General features: G+C 40.0%; 3 protein-coding genes across 4 annotated transcripts in view; 1 reads left to right on the top strand and 2 right to left on the bottom strand.

Moving 5' to 3' along the window:
* Positions 1-106: 106 nt before the first annotated feature.
* Positions 107-10,910, bottom strand: kif15 (kinesin family member 15). Of its 2 annotated transcripts, XM_071497542.1 has the most exons (36): positions 10,696-10,910; positions 10,377-10,407; positions 9,899-10,085; positions 9,701-9,777; positions 9,533-9,570; positions 9,342-9,439; positions 9,072-9,251; positions 8,648-8,857; positions 8,427-8,552; positions 7,896-8,018; positions 7,638-7,779; positions 7,375-7,466; positions 7,058-7,267; positions 6,519-6,695; positions 6,276-6,418; positions 5,824-5,965; positions 5,546-5,713; positions 5,325-5,453; positions 5,057-5,162; positions 4,748-4,913; positions 4,507-4,657; positions 4,305-4,390; positions 4,114-4,192; positions 3,919-4,005; positions 3,733-3,837; positions 3,450-3,572; positions 3,144-3,290; positions 2,928-3,023; positions 2,611-2,775; positions 2,230-2,330; positions 2,054-2,120; positions 1,930-1,967; positions 1,672-1,804; positions 836-967; positions 628-731; positions 107-491 (listed from the first exon to the last, which is right to left on the bottom strand). In XM_071497542.1, exons 1-35 carry the CDS (start codon positions 10,712-10,714, stop codon positions 657-659), a joined length of 4,149 nt encoding a protein of 1,382 aa, XP_071353643.1. In that variant the 5' UTR covers positions 10,715-10,910; the 3' UTR covers positions 107-491; positions 628-656. The 2 variants fall into 2 exon arrangements, with proteins under 2 accessions (XP_071353643.1, XP_071353641.1); XM_071497540.1 differs by having other exon boundaries at positions 107-731.
* A 1,311-nt stretch (positions 10,911-12,221) lies between these two features.
* Positions 12,222-19,504, top strand: tacc3 (transforming, acidic coiled-coil containing protein 3). Its single transcript, XM_071497548.1, has 17 exons — positions 12,222-12,378; positions 14,214-14,379; positions 14,863-14,990; positions 15,072-15,118; positions 15,237-16,356; positions 16,468-16,510; positions 16,609-16,738; positions 16,968-17,026; positions 17,116-17,246; positions 17,393-17,480; positions 17,577-17,705; positions 18,331-18,398; positions 18,483-18,526; positions 18,620-18,780; positions 18,892-18,998; positions 19,081-19,201; positions 19,289-19,504. Exons 2-17 carry the CDS (start codon positions 14,215-14,217, stop codon positions 19,352-19,354), a joined length of 2,607 nt encoding a protein of 868 aa, XP_071353649.1. The 5' UTR covers positions 12,222-12,378; position 14,214; the 3' UTR covers positions 19,355-19,504.
* Positions 19,505-20,343: 839 nt separating this feature from the next.
* The window catches only part of LOC139632585 (fibroblast growth factor receptor-like 1), a 29,080-nt gene continuing 25,755 nt past the window's right edge, over positions 20,344-23,668 (bottom strand). Inside the window, exons 6-7 of the mRNA XM_071497554.1 lie at positions 22,863-23,216; positions 20,344-21,965 (exon numbers count right to left, since the gene is read on the bottom strand). Of these exons, the coding sequence (XP_071353655.1) occupies positions 21,532-21,965; positions 22,863-23,216 (788 nt within the window). The 3' untranslated portion in view covers positions 20,344-21,531. The remainder of the gene's footprint in view (positions 21,966-22,862; positions 23,217-23,668) is intronic.

Here is a 23,668-nt window from a genome sequence, read left to right as displayed (position 1 = left end):
GTTGAAGTCCTCAGTGAAATCCTTTTTTTTTTAAATATACATTTTTACTTGAAATCGTTAGGAAAAAATTTAACAGAATGTGAAGTGAGAAATTAAAGCTCAGAGGTAGGAAAAATATTTTTAATTACAGTATGTAAAAAAGTTCATTATCACCTCAGTATGATGGGAAAAATACACAACAAACATAATACCATGGATACCACTCATGGTCAGACATCAGCCACAATCACAGCATCAGAAATAAGCACCAAAAAAATTATGAACATGTGAAATGTTCAGTTTTCACATTTAGATGTCATTCAGCGTTGTGATCATTTCCATGTAGGCTGTGAACATGACAAAGTGTGCTGCTGTACATCTAAAGCACTTATTGTGTCCATGTTGCTGCAATAGCAGATCGGTGTAAAGGTACAGTATGCCCCAGGCAAAATTTGTTAGACTTTTAATAATATGAGTCTGTATGTGTCATAAGCAAAATTATTTCACATTTCCTGAATAAAAAAAAAGGAATAAAAATTATGACTTACAATGTCTTTGTACATTAAACCATTAAGAGTTAAGTCAATAGAGTTTTAAAAAAATAATAATAATAAAAACAAATTTCAGCTGTGAAAGATGCAATTTTACCTCCATTCAAACAATTAGCAATCAGAGATTTAGATCATCTCCAGCGGGGGACATCCATTGTGGTCTCGCATTAAGCTAATTTCCGTTCGCAGCTTTTCATTTTCCTTTAAAGCAAATCAAAAGCACAAAATTGAATGTTGATATGTGTTAACAGTATTCACACGACCGAGCAGAAGCATCTTTTAAAGACAGCAGAAATGTTAGTTACCTCTTGAAGTTTTGTGTTGTCCTTTTTCAGCTTCACCAGATATTCAATCCTCTGTTTGTGGTTCTTATGTCCCACAAGTTTTCCATTCTCCTCTGACAGCTTGATGTTCTGCTTACGGAGAACCTCATTCTCCTGTAAGAAAGAAAGTGTATTAATCAAGTCAGCTACGCATTATCTGTTAGTCTGACTGTTGCTGGGCACCCTTTGTGTCATCAAACCGGGTCATTTTGAGTTTGAATGTCGCATTGCAAAAATAAAGTGTAAAATGTAAAATCAATTCTCAGAGCTTCATTCATATTTCTTCCTGGTCCTTAAAGGATTTTCAGTTAACTTACTGTCATATATGTCGATATCAACATTCCATTAAATATAGAGTCCCCCTTCTCTTATCTTTGTAGCCCTGTAATCTGTAAATCATGAAGTCATCGTCCACAAACAGCAAAGATGGCAGACATTCTTGTGCCCTGTGCTCCTTACATTTTCTCACGTTATTGCTGTTATGTAGCCATCTTTCACAGTAAAATGTCATAGACCCCACCCCAACTGGGTGCCTTGCATGTATTAGGAATCGTCCTCTAGGGACCCTGAATGTCCTAAGCAAATTCTTTTCAGGTTGACTGAAGTTCCATCTTATCCCAACTTATCTTAGAGATATTTTGTTAAAATTATGATGTTGGACAAACAACTCACCTCACCATCCTTGCATTCTGACACTCATGGAGTAAAAACAATGCAGATTTTTAGCTTTGTTTGTAGATTCTACTGTATCATATACTGATGCTAAATCATCCCAAAATGTTTTCTTTAGTGAGAGTGTAGCCTGCTCCCACTCTCACCTGGAGTAGCTTCTCCTCCTCCTGTGCCCTCTGGTTCAGCTCTCGCAGCTCTAAACAGCGGTTCCTCAGCTCGGTGGTCAGCTCCTGAACGCAGGTCTGAGACTGAGCCAGCATGGCCTCCCGTTCCTGCAGTCTGATCCACAGCACAGAATGAAAAGACAGCTGTCAATCATCGACAATTTATGAAGGATAAGATTTATTAGCAACATCAACACATTAATTGATTTACTTAATGAACCTCTCCACATAGGTGCTTACCTTTTCTGAGTGTTAGTCAGGTTCTGTAGTATTTTGCTCTGTTAATCAAGGACAGAGGGACATGTATTGAATAAAGGATTTACTCAAGAGAAAAAATAAAACCAGCAGAGAGAAAGATGCAAACCTTCTCAGTTCTCTCCTCTTGCAGCTCGTTAAGAATGGACTGCTTAATGGCATCATTCAACTCCTCACTGAAAATCACAAGATAACATCATTGGTTTTCCTTATGCCATCAACAACAGGTGATCTCTTTGATTTTAGAGGCGCAAATGGCTAAATAACTGGATAAATAAACTCAACCTATTAATTCCATTCTCTGATAGTTGGCTCTGCTTGGTATAAAACTTGTCAAGCAAAGCCTGGATTTCCATTCGGACCATCTCTTTCTCAGTGAGCTGCATCTGAGGACAGGTAATACAGATTATTAGTTATTATTGATGTAATTCACAGTCATTAAGACCATTAAAACTTAATGCATTTATTAAAAAAAACAAACAAACAAAAAAAAAAAACCCAAGCAAGCAAATATTTTAATGGAGTGATTTCAATTTAAAACGTTTGCAAGGTACAACAAGGCCGGATAGCCTCTCAAAACCAGAAGACTCTGCTATGAACATTTCCAGGTGATTTTGAATGGCTGTAAGGTCATTTAATTAATATTTGCACAAATTTAAACAGTACCTTGAGTCTTTGGATCTCCTCATTCTTGGCAGCCCTCTCAGCATTCAGCTCTGCTAGAAGAATCTCCATGGTCATCATGGAAGAGCGTCGATTCTCCAGCTCCCTCTCCTGGTTCTCTAGCACCTGGGTCAGATCCCTACTGAAGCTTCCTGGAGTATGAGGCGTCTTTAGAAACACATAAATCAAACAAAAAAAAAGAGAGAACTTGATGCACTTCTGACTGAAAATTGAAAAAATAAAACAAAATGAACCACATATGCACCGTTTGTGCATATGCACCATACTTAAAGAATAACTGAACCATAAACAGGTTTTACCCGAGGTAGTGATTTAGGTGTGACTGTCAGCTCAACAAGCGGTTTGAAACTTCCTATTCTGGTAGTTTTTTCAACAGCTTCTTGTTGTTGTTGCACCTGGTACAAGAGGACAATTTCTTTAATTAGTCATTTTAATAAGATATTATCCTCATTATTTCTTTTTACCCTCATGATAATTTGGAGTGTTTACTGTGTGTTGAAATAATGACGCTTCACCTTCTGCTGCAGATTCTCTATGATGACATCCTTCTGGGCTGTTTGCTCTTGAGATGCTTGGAGGAGGCTGTTCTGCTCATCTAAGACTGTAGTGAGTCTCTCAACCTCCTCAGTGGCATAAGCCACTTCTTCCTGCAACACTTCAACCTAAAGACAGACACACGCATTATGTATATTGTAGCTTTATTATTTCACGTTTTGCTACATACAATAAGAAAGAGTCATAACATTAAAAAATAAAAAATTTATTTCCAAAAGTCCACATGGAAATGTGTGAACAGAGGTGTTTAATATGACCAAATTTACCTCTATTTTATTCGATGCCACTCTCCTTTCTAAAGTTTCTTTCAGGTCACAAATTTCTGTCTGCATCTTAGAGTTTTGCTCCCTGATATCCTCCCTCTCGAGGCAGGCAGAATTGTACTTGGCCTGGAATAGAAAGATATTATTACAAACATGTCCTGACCGTTTCAAACATTACATCTATGTACAGTATGATTTGGCAAAATAAGGGATTGTAAACTACTTCAGCAACCAATGAAGTTATTTCAGATAAATCAAGGGTGAAGTAGGAGGAAGAGAAAAGTACCGTGATGTCTTTGACATCTCCAGACAGGTGGGTAATGGTCTGGTCCTTCTGGCTCAGCTTACTGCGGAGGTCTCTGGTTTGGTTCATCAGATCTAGAACAACATCCTGTAAAACAAGACAAGACACATTCAGACAGTTATATCTGAAGAAATAAGAAATGGGAGAGAATAATTCACTCAGGCTTACTTTATCCTGGTCAATCTTCTGCTCCAAGCCTTTTATGATTTCATTGGTAAAGGTTAGACTTTTCTCAAGATCGAGAAGTTTGGCCACCTTCAAACAAAAATGGGACAACCAGGTTTAGCTACTAAGCTCCAATTACCATTATGCTAAATACTTACTGATTTCAAAGATAACATGCATACTGTCCTTAAAACTGACCTGTTGTTGATTTTGTGCTGTCAGGTCTGAGACTTGATTTCTGAGCTGTGTATTCTGCTCCACAGTTTCAATGAGTTCTCTGAAGGTATACACCAAGGTTACTCATGTTAATGTAAGAATCATTTCAGAAGTTGAAAACTGTTGTAAACAATTCATAAAAAGACAAAACTTCAGACAGACAAAAAACTCACTTTGATGTATTTTCTTTGTTTTCTCTTAACTGTGAGATCAGGGTGCTTGTGTGCTCCTGCTCATTTTGCAGAGAATTATTCAATTTCTACAGTCAAGACAAAAAAATGTCAGAATAAAAAAAAAACAACAGACAGTTAAGACATCACAGCCTACATTTTAGGATAAAAAAAAGACTACAGTTGGGTTTATGAGTTCACTAACCGTGAGCTGTGCTTTCAGTTCATCAATCTCTTGCTGCCTGTCCTGCAGCTGCTGTCTTGCCTGATCAGCCTCAAACTTGGCCTCAGCTTGCAGCTGGTCAAATGAATCCTGCAGTGTTCGATGCTGCTCCAGAAGCTGCTCCCACTCCAGCCTGGAATGAAGACATGGCAGATGTAGGCACATAAAACACATCAGTTCAAGGGCAGTCACAATACAGAGTATGTATAACACTCATGCTTACTGGACTTTGTCAAGTTGGAGCTGTGTGCTGATCAGACTGCTGGAGAGCTGGCTCATCTCTCTCTGCTGCTCACTCTGGCCGTCTCTTAACTCGTTCTTAACATCAGCCAGCTCCTTATCGGACGACTGCAGCACCAGGCGTAGATCATGGATCTCACTCCTCAGAACTGAAGGAAGGGAAAGGAAAGAGTGATGACCTTGGCGCTCTTGCCCCAACCTCCATATGAAAGAAATTTCCAAGTATATTGCCAGAAAAAGTCCAGGCCAGCAAACAGGTGATTACAAAGCAGGTTAAACGTCAGAGCCTCACCATCTGCAGCTTCCTGTTCAGACTGCAGGCTCTGCTGCAGCTCGCTGATAGTTTCCTGCAGGCTGAGCTGATCTCTGTTCCTATTAGCTTTCTCAGTAGAAAGTTGCTGCATAACATGTAAAGAACAATTAGGTTATCAAAATGGTGAAGTGAAAGAGCATCATGTTTTTCCAAATTTACACACATCAAATAACAATATGCTTTTACATTAAATTAAATTTCAATAAGATAAAACTGTAAATAAGGAACGTGAGGAGATGAGATCTACCTCATCCTTGTGGTCAGACTCTTGTGATATCACTGTGATCTGCTCTTCAAGTTTTGCAATTTGCTGCATCAGCTTGCTGTTCTTTAGTTCCTCCTCATTCAGCTGTGTCTGGACACGACTAGCTTGCTCCTGATGAGAAAATGGATAAAGTATGACAGTGTGGTGTATTGACTATATGCATCATAGCACACACATTTCAGGAATAGTTTACGCTGATTCACCTGCACTTGGCGCAGTTCCTCAGTCAAGGCCATCTCAGACATGTCTGAAGGAGGCTGCTCCTCCCAAATGTCATCGCCATTGTTGTCTGTCCCATTCAGGTGGTCCGGGCTGGAGAGAGTCACGAGACGGGACCGCAAGTTGTACGCTTTGGTAGGTGTGGTGAGAATCTGTTATAATAGATAATTGAAGGATAAAAGAGAATGATTTTTGTCAGGTTTCGAATGAGGTTATAATTTACCTCACAGCAGTCTGAATACAAATTTCAACATCCCCTTACCTTTATAGTTTCAACGTGAATCCTGTTCAGCTCAGAGACCTCCTGCTTTTTGTAGGCGTTTGTGGCTTCCAAAATGTTTTCCAAATGTCTGTTGGACTTTTCAAGGTACCTTTTCTCAGACTCCAGCTGAGTCATCTGTTTCCTGGAACACAAAGCACCATCCAAAAACCACATTAAGGTCTGCAAAACATACTTTAAAACCTATAAAAGCAATGGATAAAAATGGCGCCTTTCATTAAGATAACAAAACAAATTCACCTTAGAATGAAAAAATAATATTCTGGCGGCCAAATTTAAAAAACCCACATGGAAAACTAAGAAGTTTTTACTTTTTCAAATAAAAAAAACTGTACATGTTCCTATATCCACAAGTTCTTGGCATGTATTTCTCGCTTTAAAAGCAGCTTGCTCCTGAACATCTGCAAAGCATTTCTGGGTAATTCCCTCCTTACTTGGTGACCTCTTTGTACTCCTCAAAGGCCTGAAGGGCAGTTGCGAGGTCAGACTGTTTCTGAAGCAGCTGAGCCTTCAGCTTCTCGGTCGTAACTGTTGAGACACTATCTGCAGCCGCAGGCGTTGAGGAGGCTGCTGGAGTTGTAGAGCAATGTGAAATTACTGACATGTAGATAGATATAGAGGATTTTTGTTTAAGATATGAAAACTTTTCGCAGCTCTCTCATGATATCTATCTTACTCTCGCTAAGTCTTTCGGACTCCATAGCAGTCTGGAAGGCCTCCTCCAGCTCAGCAGCAACTTGGGCAACAACCTCTTCAGCTTTCACCACTGATTCAAGAGAACGAAGCAGCCGGTTCTCCTCTCTGAGACTGAAGTTCTCGGCTGCATATCGAGTCATCTTTGGGTGATGTTCAACCTTAAGGAGCAGCAGTGTGCACATAAAAAAGGGTGGTGAACAAATACAAGAGTAGATCCTGAAGTTAAGGAGAATTGTGGAGCTCTATGGTAATTAGTAGAATAAATATACAGTGCCTAACACAGATGTAAAACTGCCTTTAAAGTAAGGGACTATGAGGAAACTTATCTTGGATTTTAGAGGAAAGAAATGGATTACTGAAGTTGCTCATAGAATCTTTAAAAAGCTGAAAATGATATTTTGGCATCTGAACTATAGGTCCCCCTACAACCTTGTATTTACACATTATACGCGTATAGTCATCAGATGTAGTCATCAGCAATGAGTCGGACAATGTTCAAAGGGCATTACATAATTTTTACCTGATCTCGCAGGATCTTGATCTCCTCTTTCAGCTGGTCTATCAGAGCCTGAGAATCCTTGTCTGACAATAAGTTTTGTCCTGCCTTCAATTTTTTCTCAAGGCGAGAGATATGGTCTTCTCGAAACCTGACAATCATTCGGCTGGAATGGATGAACTTGTCTTTTTGTGTCCAGGCCTCCTCGAGCTGAGCCACCTTCTCGAGCAGCATCTGAGCGTGGTCAGATATAACCGTAAATGTCCCTGCATCAACATTATTTCTTCACAACAGTGTAATCGCCAAAAATAGATAACAGTGCAATAAAACATTTCCCATACTCTCTTCTCCTCTTCTCGCTTCCTCCACAGACGAACAGCGGCCATAAACTTTGCTTTATATGAGACATCATGTTGAATTTCACTGGATGGGCCTGGCGAGAAAAGACATTTTAAATTTGTGAAAAAAAAAATAAAGTTTTGACTTTAAAATTACTCCACTTTATGGTCCACTGTAAGATAAGTTTGTAATTTTGAATATGTTTCAACGGTTTAAACAGAATGTTACTTTGAGGGTCTAAAGGTTAACATAAACATATTGTTACCCATGGGGAGTCCAGGTCCTCCTGGCGCTACATCTCTCCCATAGTCCAGTGCCTGAGAAGCCAGTGCAAGCTGCTCCTTAAGCTTCTTCACCTCAGCCTGTAGCTGCCTCACATTTCCCTGAGTGTCTTCATTGATGACAGCCTGGCAAAACAGAATAAATGCAAGATGAGGATTACATAATAAAGTGTTCTAATTACCGGAAGTTGATTAAGTCTAGATTGTATTAATAAATTACAATTTTATTGGACGACAGGTACCTTATTCTTGATCAACTTTGCTCTCTGGGCAAACTGCAAGGTAGACAGTGTTTCTCCAAAACACTTTGATCCAGGGTGTACATTTGCTATGATGTAAGTCTTAGCATTTCCTCCAAGAGAATCCTGAAACAAAAATAAAATAGTTACACTACATAACATCTTTGAATGTAATACTTTCAAAATGTATATTTAGTCTCCATTTAAATACATCACATCACCATTAATGTTCAGTCAAAGAATCCATAATTATGGTGCATATTACACAATGTCTTCCCATACAGATGTGGGATTTTAGCAGACATTAAGGCAACATTGAAAAAACACATACGTTTTAGGTAGGGAGTCATTTACAAATATTTCACATACGCCCCCATCCCTGATCCATGCCACTGAACATGCCATACATACAATGACATAATTCCAGGGAAGTTGAGTTGTACAGTTTCCACACCAACATTCCCAGCAATGTAACACAATCTCACTTAAAAAAAAAAAACACCAAAAATGTATTTTGCATCAACAGACACTCACCCTTAGCAAGAAGGTGAGTTTAGAGTCCCTGTAGCAGATGTGGCGATTCTTCCCATTGGATACGTCCACCAGTGCCATGATCACCTGACCAAGGCACATGAGGGAGCGATTGATGCTGCTGGCCTCCTGAAAGAGAAGCAAAGCAGACAGTAGTTGTTAGCAACAACTAAAATCATAAATGAAGTACTTCAGCGTGAGAGCATTCAGGCACGAAGCATCACCTTGAGTCTGGAGCCTTCTGTGTGTGTGTCTTTCTGTCTCTCAGATCCTGCCAGATCCACCAGGTTCAGCTGAGACATTCGGATGTTCACCACTTCATTGATGGACTCTTTGGACTCCAAAGTCATGGTGAACACTGCATGAGATCTCGAAGACTCGCGGTTCATGGAGGTGGAGGCCACTCGTCTATTACGCCAGCCCATAGACAGCACCTAAGTGTTTTTAAACACAAATTCTGTACAGTCCATTTCTTATCATGACAGCTGCATTTAATTCAGTTCAGTCAAAATCAGATTAACATGCTCCCAACTCTGTGGAATAATTGGACATTGTTCAATTAACAACACACTTTGTACTGCACAAAATGATTTATTACATTTTGTCTACATTTTTAGACAAAAACCCTAACAGGCAAGGAATACCCACCTGGTAAGCTTCAGCAGCTGAGTTGACAAACTTCTCCACTGCTCCCTCAACAAACACACCCTTCTTGATGTTCTCCCTGAGGAAAAGGCTGGCTGAGGCTGTGTCCAGGAGGTCATAAATTTGTTCATTGTATATCTCAATAAATGAACATTTGCAAAGGAAGCTTTTGGACTGGGCAGACTTTTAAAAGAGAGGAAAAACAAATTTGTTAGAAAAGAAACAATAACTATTGGCTTACAACATTTGTAGTGATGAAATATTAAAGCTCACCCTTTCCACTTCTCTGTTGATGAGAAAAAATAGGTACTCAAAACTTCGAGGAATAACCCCTCTGAGTTCATCTGTGAAATTATCCAACTCAGATGGTCCTAGAGCAACATAAAATTGCCACTTCAATTATTCTATTGCTTTATATTTAAGAATTTGTAATGCAAAATGTAACTAATATACTGAATTCTCACCCAGCATGGTGAACGTTTTCCCTGAGCCGGTTTGTCCACTGCAGAAGTAAGAGAGTAATATTATAAGGAATTGAATGGGTGTTACACATGACGCTTGATGTAGAATGCTTGTGCCATAAAATGTTTTTCCATTTTATACCATACAGAAACAACATAAAGACCACTTACTAGGCAAATATAGTACCATTGTATCCATTCATGCAAGACTCAACAATATTCTTGGCCACACTGGAGAATACAGAGTCCTGTTTAAGAGAGACAAATAAAGATCACACACACTGACCAGGATGAGCTTACTGGATTCATACAGACTGACAAATCAGGTTATTACTACTCAGTATGTTGAAAATAACCCTGTGTACCCACCTGAGATGTGTCCATGTCAGCTACATGATCATAGGTAAAGGTTCGTGGCTCTGGTTTCGAGAGCAGACGGATGGTGTTGGGTGAGGTGACTGTGAGACACAGACTCTGATCTCCATCTGTGGTCAGCCCAGTGCCCTGGGTCAGAGGTCGCACTCGCACAAAAACTTTGATGGAATTGCTGTCACCACTACAACACCGGAAAGTAACGTGAAAACATGTCAATCATGAAGTCTGAAGGATTTAAAAATGTTTCTCCAATTTTAGCTGTATCAACTGTACACTCTCCTCCGTCAAAACAGCAAAGCTTATGGCCAAACTCAAAATGACCTTAGAAAGAAAAAACACAACCGCACAATGGTCTCAAACCAGATCCAGGACCATATCTTCTGTTATTATCTTTAATGTCAAAGTTGCAATGTAACGTAGTTTTATCTGTAGGTGTGGATGAAACAAACGAAGCGTCCTAAAGATACATTACCTGGCAGCAAGTTGGGTTGAATCGCCAGATCCTGTCAACAAAATGTAAGACTGTTAACCTCCGTTTAGCTGATAGCTCGGCTTCGTAAACCTGCGTACAAATATTGTGTATCGACTAGTATCGTTAGCGTCAGTTAAGACCGTAAACGTGTAACTGTACGTTCAAAATGGCGAGATAAAAAGGTAGTAAAGTGGCTTAGCTAACCAGGTTAACTACCGTGCTACTGTTACCAAAAAACAATGATACTAGCGTCAACACGTCAAACATGTTGACAGCATATTAGTTGTCCAGCCGAACAAACACGTATGTGGGGCTCTACCTTTTCCGCTGGAATTCATCGCTGACAAGGAAATATTCGCCGTTATGTGGTAAAATTAGCTTTCTTCATAGCAGGACGATACTGTTTACATCCTTCAAAATTGGCGGGCAGGTCTGCCTCGATTTCTTCTTCTTTGGTTTTTTTATGACCAAGGTGAAGAGTGCACACCGCCACCTACTGTAGCACGGAGAGTTGTACAGTCTGTGCGTAAATGCACAGACTGTCTCTATGTACCGGCTGTGGTAACATTATGTGTTTTGGCTTTATGTTGTTGTTTACTCTGAATTTTAAATGTCAGCCTGTGTCTTCTTGAGGATAACTAAATATATTCCTACGTCCTGTTGTCCCATATTTCCTTCAATTCACACTTTCAAACTCTTAAGCATGTACAAAGCATTTTGTCACGCCAATATAATATAAACATCCTGGCGTAGAAGCTTTAAACAGTGTATGAGCCATGAAGCCCGTTTTGGTGTAACTACAATCCCGTTTCCAAAAAGGTTCGGACACTGGGTGAAATGTAAATAAAAACAAAATGGGATGATTGGATATTTAATTGAAAATAGAACAAAGACAGCATATCATATGTTGAAACTGAGAAATGTTATTGTTGAATGAAAAATATATGCGCATTTTGAATTTGATGCAAGCAAGGTGCAAGGTTAAGGTGTAAGGTTGTTGTTTTTTGTTTTTGTTTTTTTTACCAGTAATGAACGTTTCACAGAAAACTTTCCTGTTACCTTGAGCGAACGTTCGCGGAACGTTCTTGTTCGTCGAACTGCAGAACGTTCCCTGACGGTTGCTCTCGGGACCTTATTTCATTATTTATCTATTTTTTTTTTTTTTTTTTTTTTTTTAATTTTGTGCCAAAAATAAACGTTACAGGGACGTTAAGAAAACGTTTCTGAAATACCTCGGGGGAACTTCGGGACCTAGCCATACACAGTCTATGGATCCAGGGAACGTTCTCACACCCTCCAGCGGACGTTCGCGGTACGTTCTGGGAACCGAAATGTGTTAGCAGGGAGGTTTCCCGGCCTCACTTCCTAAATTGCTTTCACTGCCTCTGTGCGAGTCAGATCACGTTTTCTATGCTTCAGCCCAAGTCTGTCAACGGTAACATCAGTTTCTCGTCCTGTTATGTACAGATGACTTATAGATTGCTTGATATTTTTAAATATCCTATGTTTACAAACGATAAAAATACCTGACTACTGTGCAAAAATCGATCTTAAATTTGGTTATTTCATGTCAATCAAAATCTATTGTAATACACACATTTTGCCAACATGTTTTTTTTTTTTTTGTTTTGTTTTGTTTTTTTTAATCACACTGTTGCATGTGCTTCTCTTGATCCGTGTTTACGGAGTTTTAAATTATTGTGATTACTATCTTGCTATTTGTATTATCTTTGATATTATCTCATATGTCTATGGGCTCCAGGGCCGAAATTGGATCACATCCGCTCTTCAGCGCGATTGGTTGCCCAACCAGGAAGCGCGTTTTCTTTGAATGTTTCCGCGATTTCATTGGTGCGTTTCAAGACTTTTAAATTCCAAACGGTTGTCACCCAGAGGAGGCGAGGGGGATTCAAAAGCACGTCGCTTCTTCTCGCTCAGCCTGCGGTTGTAAGGTCTGACAGAAGACGTTGTAATTCCTGCCAACTGTATCTGTATTTTTGAGGTAGGTGGCGAATATAGGATGATAATATAGTTGCTTACTGTTGTCTGTTCATAAAACGCGATCCCGAGTTTTTGTTTTTCCTCCACTGTAGGTGAACTGGGTCGTAACGTTAGTTCTCGGGTAACGGTTAGCTTTTCTAATGTAGCCTCCGTGGACGTTGTTTACGGTTATCGCTGTTCATGTTAATATTAGTCTAACTTGCGATAGCTGTCAAAATTGGTGAGTGATTTTATGACACATTCCCAGCTGACGTTCGCTAGGTTCCCGTTAGCAAATCCAACCGTGCAGTTACTAATTTTTATTGTTGGTGAAAAGTTATGACTGACGTTAGCTCTCTTCGTTGAGAAATTTGCTCTTCACATAGTTGAGCGACATTGATAACCTTATGGATCAGCAACTTGAACTAAAGCATGAATGAAAGCGTTGGCAACATTGGTCCCATGACATCACTCTGACAAAGATGTCGTGCTCTCCCTGTGTTTGCGAAGAAATCCTGTGTAATAGTGTGAAAGGATTTGTTATGATTCATCAGGCTGTTCTTGGCCTTTGGCAACGTTACAACGACTTCACAAATGCCTTACTTGAATACAATCATGACCTCAGCATATAGCTGTTTGGTAAAATGTAATTATTTAGGACCAAGATTTTTAACATTTTGACATTTGCATACTAGCTTCTTAAATTCTAAAAATCACGTGTTGAATCAAGGTCGCCACATTTTCATCAATGCAATTAAAATCTGTTGAGGGACAATTGAAAACTGAAAGTCTGTTGGAAATCTCTTCAGCCATCCCAGATTCATTGGAAGGGTTTCACTGAGTCATATCTCCAAAATGCTTTAATAAATAGACCTTTTTCACAGCAGTTATGTTGACATATGATAGCTCAAACAACATAGGTCATTAATAACAGTAACAAGGCTGAATACCATTTGTCTTTCCTGTTGCCATGGTTTACAAATGGAGCAGACCGTTTGTTATTTACTCCTGTGCTTCTCCTATTACAAGTCAAAATGTTGGCTGTGAAAAAGGTGTTTAGTCTCTTCAGGGCTGACAAATCTGAAGCCCCCCCAGTCACATTGTCTTTTATGTTATACCACCTTAGCCTATATTTCAATAACAGGAACAATTCTCCTAAGCTGATATATCAGTATTTGGAAAACATTTTTGAAATCAATTACACAATGCTATATTTGTAGTTTTATTTTTAACATACTGAAAAGAGTTATGGCCAAGATGTGTACTGACTTTAACATTTTGAAGTTGAAAAATCAATTTGCCAGTGCTCTCTGGTGGACAAACTATGTAATGGCAACAATGTTTCTGCTGCAAACACTTTGGATATCCACCATTACTGCTTGTTACTTGACAGCCAGCATATGCACTGATACTCATGTATCCCTGCAATAAGATAATATTGGTAAACAGATCAGCCTAGTACAAGGCGTTGTTGCCTGTGTAGCTTTGACCTCTTGGTAATTTTTTATCTTCAGGGATCATGGTTCAGTTTTTCATTAAGATATTTTTTTGTCTTTTCCACTCTATTTTCCCAAGCCTTTCCTTATCTAGATAAAGAGTGTATTTATAGCAATAACATGTATGTATGTGGCATCCAGTGTTTACCAACAGTAGTAAATTGGCAGAATCACATTTGTCTTGATTCTGCTGTTAACTCTGTGTCATCTTTCTCTGTGAGGATTCTTTTTACACACATCGGTCAACCCCATCTCCATAAGCCTCTTATCAACTGGGTGCAGCTTTTAGGATGACACCTCCCTCAGAGTGCAGTCGGTTCATCCAAGCCCTGTAACATATAGTTTGTCTCTGCTTTTACAGGATGAGTTCTGTTGAAGTGAATGATGAGAATCGTGGGGTCTGCCCCGGAGGAAAACTCAACAGTTCAAGTAACGACATATTTGCCCTTGATCAGCCAACTGGGAGGCCCTCCATCCTGCGTCAGACAGAGAACCTGCCCAGCAAGACTGTGCCAAAGGGGGTGAAGGTACAGAATTAGTTACTTTTAATCATTATAGATGTTGTGTCTTCCTTCTCCTGTAGATTCTTCTCACGGCTTGATGAGGCCAGGATTGAAACACTATATAATCACTCACAAACAAACAATAATTTTGAGTGACAGTTATTGTTATTGCATGTTGTAGCACAAGACATTTGAAATCTTTAATACTGTGACTTTAAAGATTAACCTCAGTCTGTTTGTAGTCCACTTTTAATCAACTTGAACCAGGCTGTAATTTGACAGAATGAATGAGAACACTTATGTTGGTGGACAGAAACAGAAAAGATGCTTTCAGACATGTTTCTAGCACAAATTTGCAAAGTATACTAATTTTGTGTATTAAATAAACAGATCTACTAGAATAACTGGATAAATTCTTCTTATATTTTTATTCTGTTCTTTCATTCTTTCTGCAGATAATTTTGTATCCAGGTTATTTACTATACTGACAAAACTATTTGTGTGTAGGTTTGTTTTCAGACTCCAAGAAGAGACCCTGTGACTAAGAGAATTCTATCTCCAACCAAGTCTGTCAAGATGACCAGTGTGGATGAGTGTACAAAAGCAATGGAGTCCTTAAATTTGGATAAAACAAAGTAAGTAACATGTCACCTACTGAAACGTACTTCCAATGGAGTTACTGTTCAATTTAACAAATCCTTTTTTGTGTTTTTCAGTGCTTTGCCACAAGAGACCACTGAGCACCCCATTGAGCCCAAACAAGGTAATTTATCCAACATTAATGATACAAAGTAAAATAACAAAGTTATTTCACTGGAATGTCTCTGAATGCTGAGAAATTAATGCAATTTGTCTTGATTTTTTTTTTTTCTTTTTCACAGAATCGTCATCCTATCCTGATGATGAAATGCCAATACTAAGCAAAGGTGGTTATGACCTGGATTTTGAAAACCTTGACGCAATTAATCCGTTTCAGGGGTCCAATAAGATGACCCTCTCTCCAACAAGGCCTGCTGCCGAAAACCATCCTACAGATCAAACTGAGTCTCAAAACACCAAACCAGAGAATATCTTGGAGGAGCCCACCAAGATGGAAACGGCACTAGATGAGACACTTCCATTCACCCCGTCTGTGGAAAATTCACTCGTTGATGTCTCCGCCAACATTAGTTCCACAGAGAGCAGCGTGATCACAGTGGCAAAGTTCCCGGCAGTTGAGGATCAAGATTCATCTACTGCCACTCCTGATGACAAACAACCTGCTAAAATGTCTCCAAGTGCTGATCAAGACAAAGCATCAGGCAGCTTTGTGGAAGATGCCCCACTGCCAGCAAAAGGTTTATATAACTTGGATTTTGACAACCTTGATGCAATTAATCCTTTCCAAACTGGTGGCTCTAAAATCCAGAATTCCCCTGTCCTTGGGAGAAAGCTGCCAGACAGTAACGCACCTGTTGAGGAGCCACAGATAAAGGAAAATAAACCTGCAGATATTGTTGATGTTCCAGAGGTGGCTCCAAAATCGCCTATTCAGCCTGAAATTAAGCCCATAGCTGCAGTGATCCCAACAACCACTAACACAGCCAGTCCCCCAGCTGCTGAATCCCAGCCAGCCGTTGCCCCAATCAAGGAAGGCCCAATCAAACTAGAGTTCAATTTCGACGATGGCAGTGAGGTTAAAAAGAAACCACCACCCAAGAAATTTGGCAAAAGGCCACTTGGTGCAAAATCTAAAGAGGGAAAGCCGACATCTGATGTCAAACCACCAAAAGAAACTTCAGTGAAGCCCGATGCCAATGATGTTGCTGACATTCCAGTTACTAAAGGCTCTTACTCGTTTGACTTTGACAAATTTGATGACCCAAACTTCAATCCCTTTGGCACAAAAACAAACATGAACTCTCCAAAGTGCAGCAAGAAATCTGACCCTCTGCTTATGGAAACTGCCATTCCAGAGCCAACCGAGAAGCTAGAGGAGAAGGAAGCTGTATCACCAGCATGGTATGTTACAGTTTTTATCTGAGTGTGACAAGTATTTATTTGCAGTAGATGCTTCACTCGACAGCAGTACTTTTATTTCACGCTAAGCTTATGTGTTTTTCCCCTCTGCAGTGCTAATGAGAGTGTCACAGCTGCTGAACCCAACCCTGGAGTGGTAAGAGCAGTAATGGAGATTGCTTAAATCCTAATTCATTTTTCCATTTAACTTTTCAATTGTTTCACAACAAATACTTTGTTGTTGTGCAACGACAGACTGCTGCCTCTGACCGTGATGAGAGAACTGTGCAGAACCTTCCTGGGCTCTCTGAACTGTGCCAACCTGAGCAGAAGTCAGAGCCCCCAATGTTAGAATTCAATGACGAGTTTGTTCCTGGAACGATGTGTAAGTAAACGTTTGCCATTAGGCAGTTTTGTCTAGTTCCACAATTATCTCTGAATTATCTCTCTTGGATTTTTAGAAGTTGTTCTCTAAAAACTCTTCACACCCTTCTGTTTGGTGTGTGAATCCATAGAAGATAAATTGCTTTTCTTCTGAAGAAATGCTTTGTTCTGTATAGTCGCATCATTAAATGGAAAGCTAATTTTGATGTTAACCTGATCTTGGTCTCCAGTCATGGCCAATGATTTTGATGGACAAATCGACTACCTGGAACAGTTTGGCTCCAGCAGTGTGAGTTTTTACTTCATGTTTGTTACAAAATTCTTTGCTTGTCGGTGTATGACCTAAATATATTGAATTCTTAAAATTTCTGTCAACAGTTCAAGGAATCTGCGCTGAGGAAACAATCCTTGTACCTTAAATTTGACCCTCTCCTGAAAGACAGCCCAAAGAAGCCTGCAGGCCCGGCTGCTCAGACCCACGTCCCTCATCCTGCTGACTTTGTTTCAAGGTATGACGTACTTCTGTTTTCACTTACTCTGATTGCTGCTGCTGTCACTGGATATTAGAGCTGAATTGTTTCTGCTTTGGACATCATGTACAATAATCTCTCTCTCGGTCTCTGTCTCTCTCTCCCTCTCTCTCTCATGTATTCAGACTTGAAACTTCACAGATGGCACTAAAAGAGGCAACACCCGGACCACAAAAGGGTGATTTCAAACTGTTTGATGATGCCACAATACCAGTAAGTCCCTCTTGTACAACCACCACTGGCTGAATCTGTCACTCTGATGTTTTCTTGCTTCATCTGCTTACTTGATTTGCTTTAACTGTCATCCAGGCTCCTCCAATCCTTGAGAGCCTTGTTCCTCCTTTCCCACAGCCAGCAAACACAGAGGATGCCATTATTGAGGTGCTGAAGTATAGCCAGAAAGACATGGATGCAGCAATCGCCAAAGTCCATGCAGAAGTACGTCCAGCTAAATGTTTTGGGATCTGACAAAAAACAGCAAACCCTGAAGAGGTTTTCTGTTTGAAGTCACTTTTTTTTTTGTTTGGGTGCATGTGAATACAGCTTTTCAGATTACACCACCACACTAGACCTTGTTGATAGCGTGGTTTCAATGAGTTTACAAACCATCCCTGGAGTTTAGTGAAATCTGATTCAGCCACAGCAAGCACAGTGCATTGCAGAAGTAGCTAATATCAAAGAAATATGTTTAACAGTCAAATATAAAGAACTTTCCTGCTTGGAGGGTTGTAAATGTCGGCATAATCTTGTTTCTACAGCAATATATTAAGTGAAAAAATATTAATGTCCTGCCATCATTTGTTACCTTCACAAAAGGCATAGTTTCTAGTACAGCAGCAAATTCACACGTCATTGATGGTCCCGAGTTTGACCATTGAAATTCCATTCTTAAACCCAAATTGTGACAAATGGATATAAATAAGGTTATTTTGTAAGATTTACATTGAAATACAAACAGTGCATATTTAAAACCGATTAAAAGCCAATTGAAAATGTTCCAATAATAACTAAAACATATTTTGCTAAATGATACTAATTAAATAATTTGTACTTTCCCAAAAAGGCAAAGGAAAAAGAAGAGCAATGGAGTGCAAAGTATAAAAGGCTGCATGATGATGGTCAAGAAATGAGGTAAGCTGTGCTTTGTTTAACTATGTCTGTCAGTTTCATGTAATCAATGTTTCAAGACATTTGACGAAATTTTCTTCTACGCAGGAAAATAATCGCAGAATTCGAGCTCATGATTGCAAAAATGATGGGTAAGTTAATGTATTTTCTATATGATTCACTTAAGGATTGCTGAGGTAATGGTGTATTAAAAATGGCTCTTCAATTTTTTTGGCATTACTCAGCTGATCAAGAGAAGGAGAGAGAGGTGGCCCAGGCAAAGCTCAATGAGGTTCTGCTGGAGAAGGAGCAAACGTCCAGTGACCTGAGCGCCATGGAAAGATCTTTCTCTGAGCTTTTCAAGAGACTGGAGAAGTACAAGGAAGTTATTGAGGGTTACAAAAAGGTTAGAAAAGATGAATGATTTCCCTGTTATAAAAAACAAATACTTGTTATTTTTTTTAAAAAAGCTGTCATAGTTTGATTTTTAAATTGTGTTCTGTGCCCTTTTCCCCAGAATGAGCAGACTCTGAAAGCTTGTGCTCAGGACTACCTGCAAAGGATCAAAAAGGAGGAGCAGCGCTACCAGACCCTTAAAGCCCACGCTGAGGAGAAAATTGGCCAGTAAGAAACCTGACTTTATTGTGTTAATAGTGGAAATTGCAAGACTTTCACTGGGCGACTCTAATGTATTGTTCATCCTCAGTGCAAATGGAGAAATTGCTGAGGTGCGGTCTAAGTACAAGGCCGAGGTATCAGCTCTACAAGCCCAGCTGCGCCGGGAGCAGCTGAAGGTGCAGTCGTTGGAGAAGAGCCTGGACCAGAAGGTGAATGAGCGTGATAACTAAATGATCTGTATTTGCAGAAGTCTTGGAGGTGAAATATTTAAATGTCTTTTTTTTTTTTTTTTGCAGGAGAAGGAAGCTGAAGAGCTGACCAAACTTTGTGATGAACTTATCACCAAAGTCCAAAAGGGTTAAGCTTGTTTGTACATACTGTCTTAAGTACTTCTTTCTGTGTTTCTTTGTCAGTTGGAGATCTTTCTTGTGCAGTATTTTCTTTCTTGAGTCTGTTTTTGTCAATGTTCTTAGAATACTGTAAAAAAGTTAATAAAGATGATTTTGAAGTTTTATTGACTTTGTTTCAATTATTACACCTATATACATGCACTATACTTTTTAGGTCTCCCTGTTTTGTCATTTCTTCATGATTAGTGTGTCAATGCACTAGGGGGCAGTGTTATATCATTTTGAATCTTACCTAGATTTTGGATTTAAAGCATTACTAGTGTATTTGGAAGCAACATGGCTGAAGCCTAAAAAAACTTTGTTCTGTGTAGAATTTCTAGTTTAAACACACAATACACTCACCTCATCTGTCTGGAGCCAAAGCTCATCCCCCTTCCTCCAATGCCTACAACAAAACAAGAGCTGACCGATACAATGCTCCCCTTCTTTCCAGAGCAATCACAGGGTCCTGTCACATCACTCCCAGAGCAGGACAATGCACTTCCTAAATGGTGAAAGGAAATCCTACCTAAATTGGAGTTGAATGAGGTGGTGGTGCGGACCAGGGAGGAGGCGGACAGGGTCGATTCACTTAAATGGGGAAAGATGCTGGTCATTTGGTGTAGTCTTGCAGGGACCATCACTCATCTAAAACGGGACTGTGAGACTGCTCTTGTGTCTGTACAGTATCTATTCAGTCATTCATCCAGGCACGTCTCTCCCTCTGCTGGCTGCCCTCTGTGTCACCCTCAGCAGACACTTCAACTGGCTCAAAGGAAGAAAGGTGACTTGTCTGGGCCCAGAGCCTCAACAGGACTTACTTTTTAGGACAGCTAACTGCCACTGAAGTTCTTCACAAGGACTTACAAGCACAGACTTTGAAGGACAATCACAGGTGTCTTCCAGATAAACTTGTGCAGTACAGTGTGAGCAGGTACATTCATTTTCTTGAGGCATGTGACTATTTTGTTTCAGGTCATTTAATCAAACTACCAAACCATCAAACTTTTAGATGATTTAGTTATTAAACCTTGAACAGAGTACATCATACAAGATTGTCAAATATAACCAATTACATACAGAAATACCTAAATATTCGCATGAACTACATGTGATTAAACTGGGTGACAAAGTACTCAAAATGTACTACAGACAACAACAGTATACTTTAATAACATTACATAGATATGTAAAACGCCTTACTCTGAAAAATAAACTTTTGATACATTTTTTAGCAAAATAAATTAAATATTCATGACTCATTTTGATTATAAATGACTACAGCTTCATATACTGTGGGTGGATAAGGTGGCAGTCAAAAAGACTCATCCTCTGCTGGTTTATTTCAACATGCTACTGACTAGTGATGGGAACCTACCTATAAAAGTTAAAATGATAATGGCGACCAATTCAGTTAACATGGAAATACAATTCTTCCATCCCTTGCAGTCTTAGGCAAGGTTTGCATGCCATAAACAGGCTATAAAAAACTTACCAGCCTACTCTATATGACTTTTAACAAAGAACAGAAGTGAGGGATGGAGAAAGGTAATATAAAGGATAGTGGTCAGCATTCCAAACATTATGCATCTTTAACAAAACAAAAGGACTACCTGAGTAGGAGCATAAAACCAGCCCTTTTGTAAATCTCGAGTACCATTTTCATCTTCATCACCAGACAGAACATAACGGAGCCTCTGAGCTCCAACAGCTGATCATGTGAAAGGTAAAACCTAGCCTCCATTGTCAGCAACACCTCAAGTAGGAAAATGCAAAATTCAGCTGCTGAGGGAGACCTTTCAGCTGGCCTCAATAGCTGCAATTCAACTCACACACTGCAGATTTCCTTGTCCTTTTTGTATTAAGTGCACAACAAGGATTAATGGATTTTAGTGGTGTGAGAATCTGACGGTATAAAAAAAGCACCAAATATGGAAGTTGGGATGTAAAAAACACAAGGTGTGTGTCACTGGCCACTGTTTTTCACACGAGTACACTCTCCCAACAATGTCCAGCTATGAGAAGAGTTCACTTTTGATTTTGATTAGAATAATGCCGGGTGAATGACACTCAGGAGCTGCTGTTCAGTCCACAGCTCATTCTCCCTCTGAGATACTGGAACAGTTAGTGGGGAGTATTTGGCACTGAGGCTAACACTGAAAATGAATGTGTTGATGCTGATGTACTTTCCCGTCCACATGAGAATGAGTGTGCGTGTGAATGTCCGTGTAGATTTTGGGGTAGATTTTCGGGGGGAGCGTTGGTCCTCCTTGGCTGAGGAGGAGCTGCTGCTGTGCCAGGTACTCCTCATAGTTCATGGAGCTCATGCAGTCTTTCTCTGTGCTGGAGGATGGAGCGACGCAGCCCCTGTCCCGCTCTCGATACGGCAGCCGGTGAGAGCTCTGCAGTACCTGTGCAGCTGCAGCTGGAGCGCTGGGAGGAGGACAGTGTTTTCTGCTCTGGCAGAACCACAACAGCACTGTGCCAAAGATGAACACTATTCCAGCAGGTATGCCAATTATGACAGGCCAGGGCAGCGAGCTGGAGGTTGGTGAGAACATGGCCGTGATGGGAGGCTTTGTGTCTGCAAAAGAAGAGGCCAAAAAAGAGAAAGATCAAAACAAGTTGCCAACTCTTAAATGTTACCAAGAGACTATTTAACTCCAAATGTTAGGAGCTTTAAGATGGCGACCAAAGATTATTTTCAATATGGTTTTATCTGTAGATTATTTTTAGATTCATTATTTAGTCAATGATGTTCAAATCAAGATGTTTAAATATTTGAATCTTTAAACAGATGGATTCTGAGCTGCACCCCTTATACAACCATCTGTTATCATGTTACTCAAGTTCCATACTGAGCAAACTCCATCCACTGAGAAGGCCAAGAGATGTGGTTGAAAGACTGCAAAAAAGGTAGTAAGTGGACTTTTATATACATACATACATACATATATATATATATATATATACACTTAGATTAGATTTTTTTAATACATGTTTAATTTACAATGAATAAAACAGAGAAAAGCAGCAAATCTTTGTATTTGGGAAACTGAAACCAGCAAAAGTTTGATTTTTTTCTTAACTAACTAAATTAATTTACTTCAGCCTAAATGTGAAAAAAACTAAAATAGCTTTTATTTAGAGTTTTATTTATTTGGTGGAGAATAAATCAAGTTCAAACTATTTAAAAAACTGATACATAACAGGTGACAGCAAAGCTTTTGTGCATGTTAGTGTTGCTTTGTTGGCATCTCGTCTTTGCTGTCATGTTGGCTTTCATTCAGTTCAGTTTGATGTTCCCCTGATGTCATTGTGTAATGTGCACTAATGTTGATCTGAAAAATAAACAGTCACATAAAATATACAAACTTATAGCACAGATCCTTATCCAAGCTGCTGATTTGTTGCTCTGCAGTATGTTTGTAATGCTGCTGTGGCAGTGATACACTGTAAACAGACATTTCCCAGGCCTCACCTGGCAGCACAGTGAGGAAGGCGCTGCGGAAGCTGTAGCCCATGGTGTTGGCGCCTAAGCATATGTACATGCCAGCGTCCTCCTCTTTGGCGCGGGTAATGAGCAGCTTGTTGAGGTAGGAGCCGTCGGGCCTCGACCACACCTCTCCCGTGGGCAGCACTACGAATCGGTGGTCCCCCACCTCAATGGTGGAGTTGTAGCGGCTTTCCTCGTTAGACTCCACGCGTTTGAGCCACTGAATGACCGGCTTAACGTCACTCCTCACTTTGCACTGGAATGATGTGGTACCTCCGTAGTCCACCGTTGTGTTTACTGGGTGAGTGCCCGTCAAAATAGGTTTGGAGTTTGTCCTCTCTGCAAAGACACGAACAAAGAAAAACTGTCAGGACGCACGCACACACACAGACATCTTTTGACATGACAGCCCTTCTGTGGATAGAAGAGGTCTTAGTTGTCCATACCGTTACTAGCCTCAGGCTTAGAACTTATAATTGACAGAGAGGGAGGAATACCACATGTAACACAAGAAGTATGTGTGATTAGTTTCCTCTCTTTCTTTGCTCCTGGTTGTACAGCACACATTTCTCATGGGAAGGGGGGGGGGCAGCGGGTCTGGCAGACAGCTGGGCTTTAATCGGCTCCAGATTGGGTGGATGGTCTCTGAGTTGAACAGCCTCTCTCTCTCTCCTCCCCCCCTATGCAAACACCAGGGCACAAGCCCTCACTCTTTAGCCTGCTTCCTCAATATGCTTCTCATATACATGATTACACAAGCACATTCATCATGCAGCAAGGATAAGACCTGC

Source organism: Trachinotus anak, unplaced genomic scaffold, assembly GCF_046630095.1.
Source record: "Trachinotus anak isolate AG129_WGS33_773 ecotype Australia unplaced genomic scaffold, CSIRO_AGI_Tana_v1 ptg000015l, whole genome shotgun sequence".
In the NCBI taxonomy this organism is placed as follows: Eukaryota; Metazoa; Chordata; class Actinopteri; order Carangiformes; family Carangidae; genus Trachinotus; species Trachinotus anak.
The sequence above is the reverse complement of the archived record's forward strand: the minus strand, read 5'-3'. Positions and strand labels throughout refer to the sequence as shown.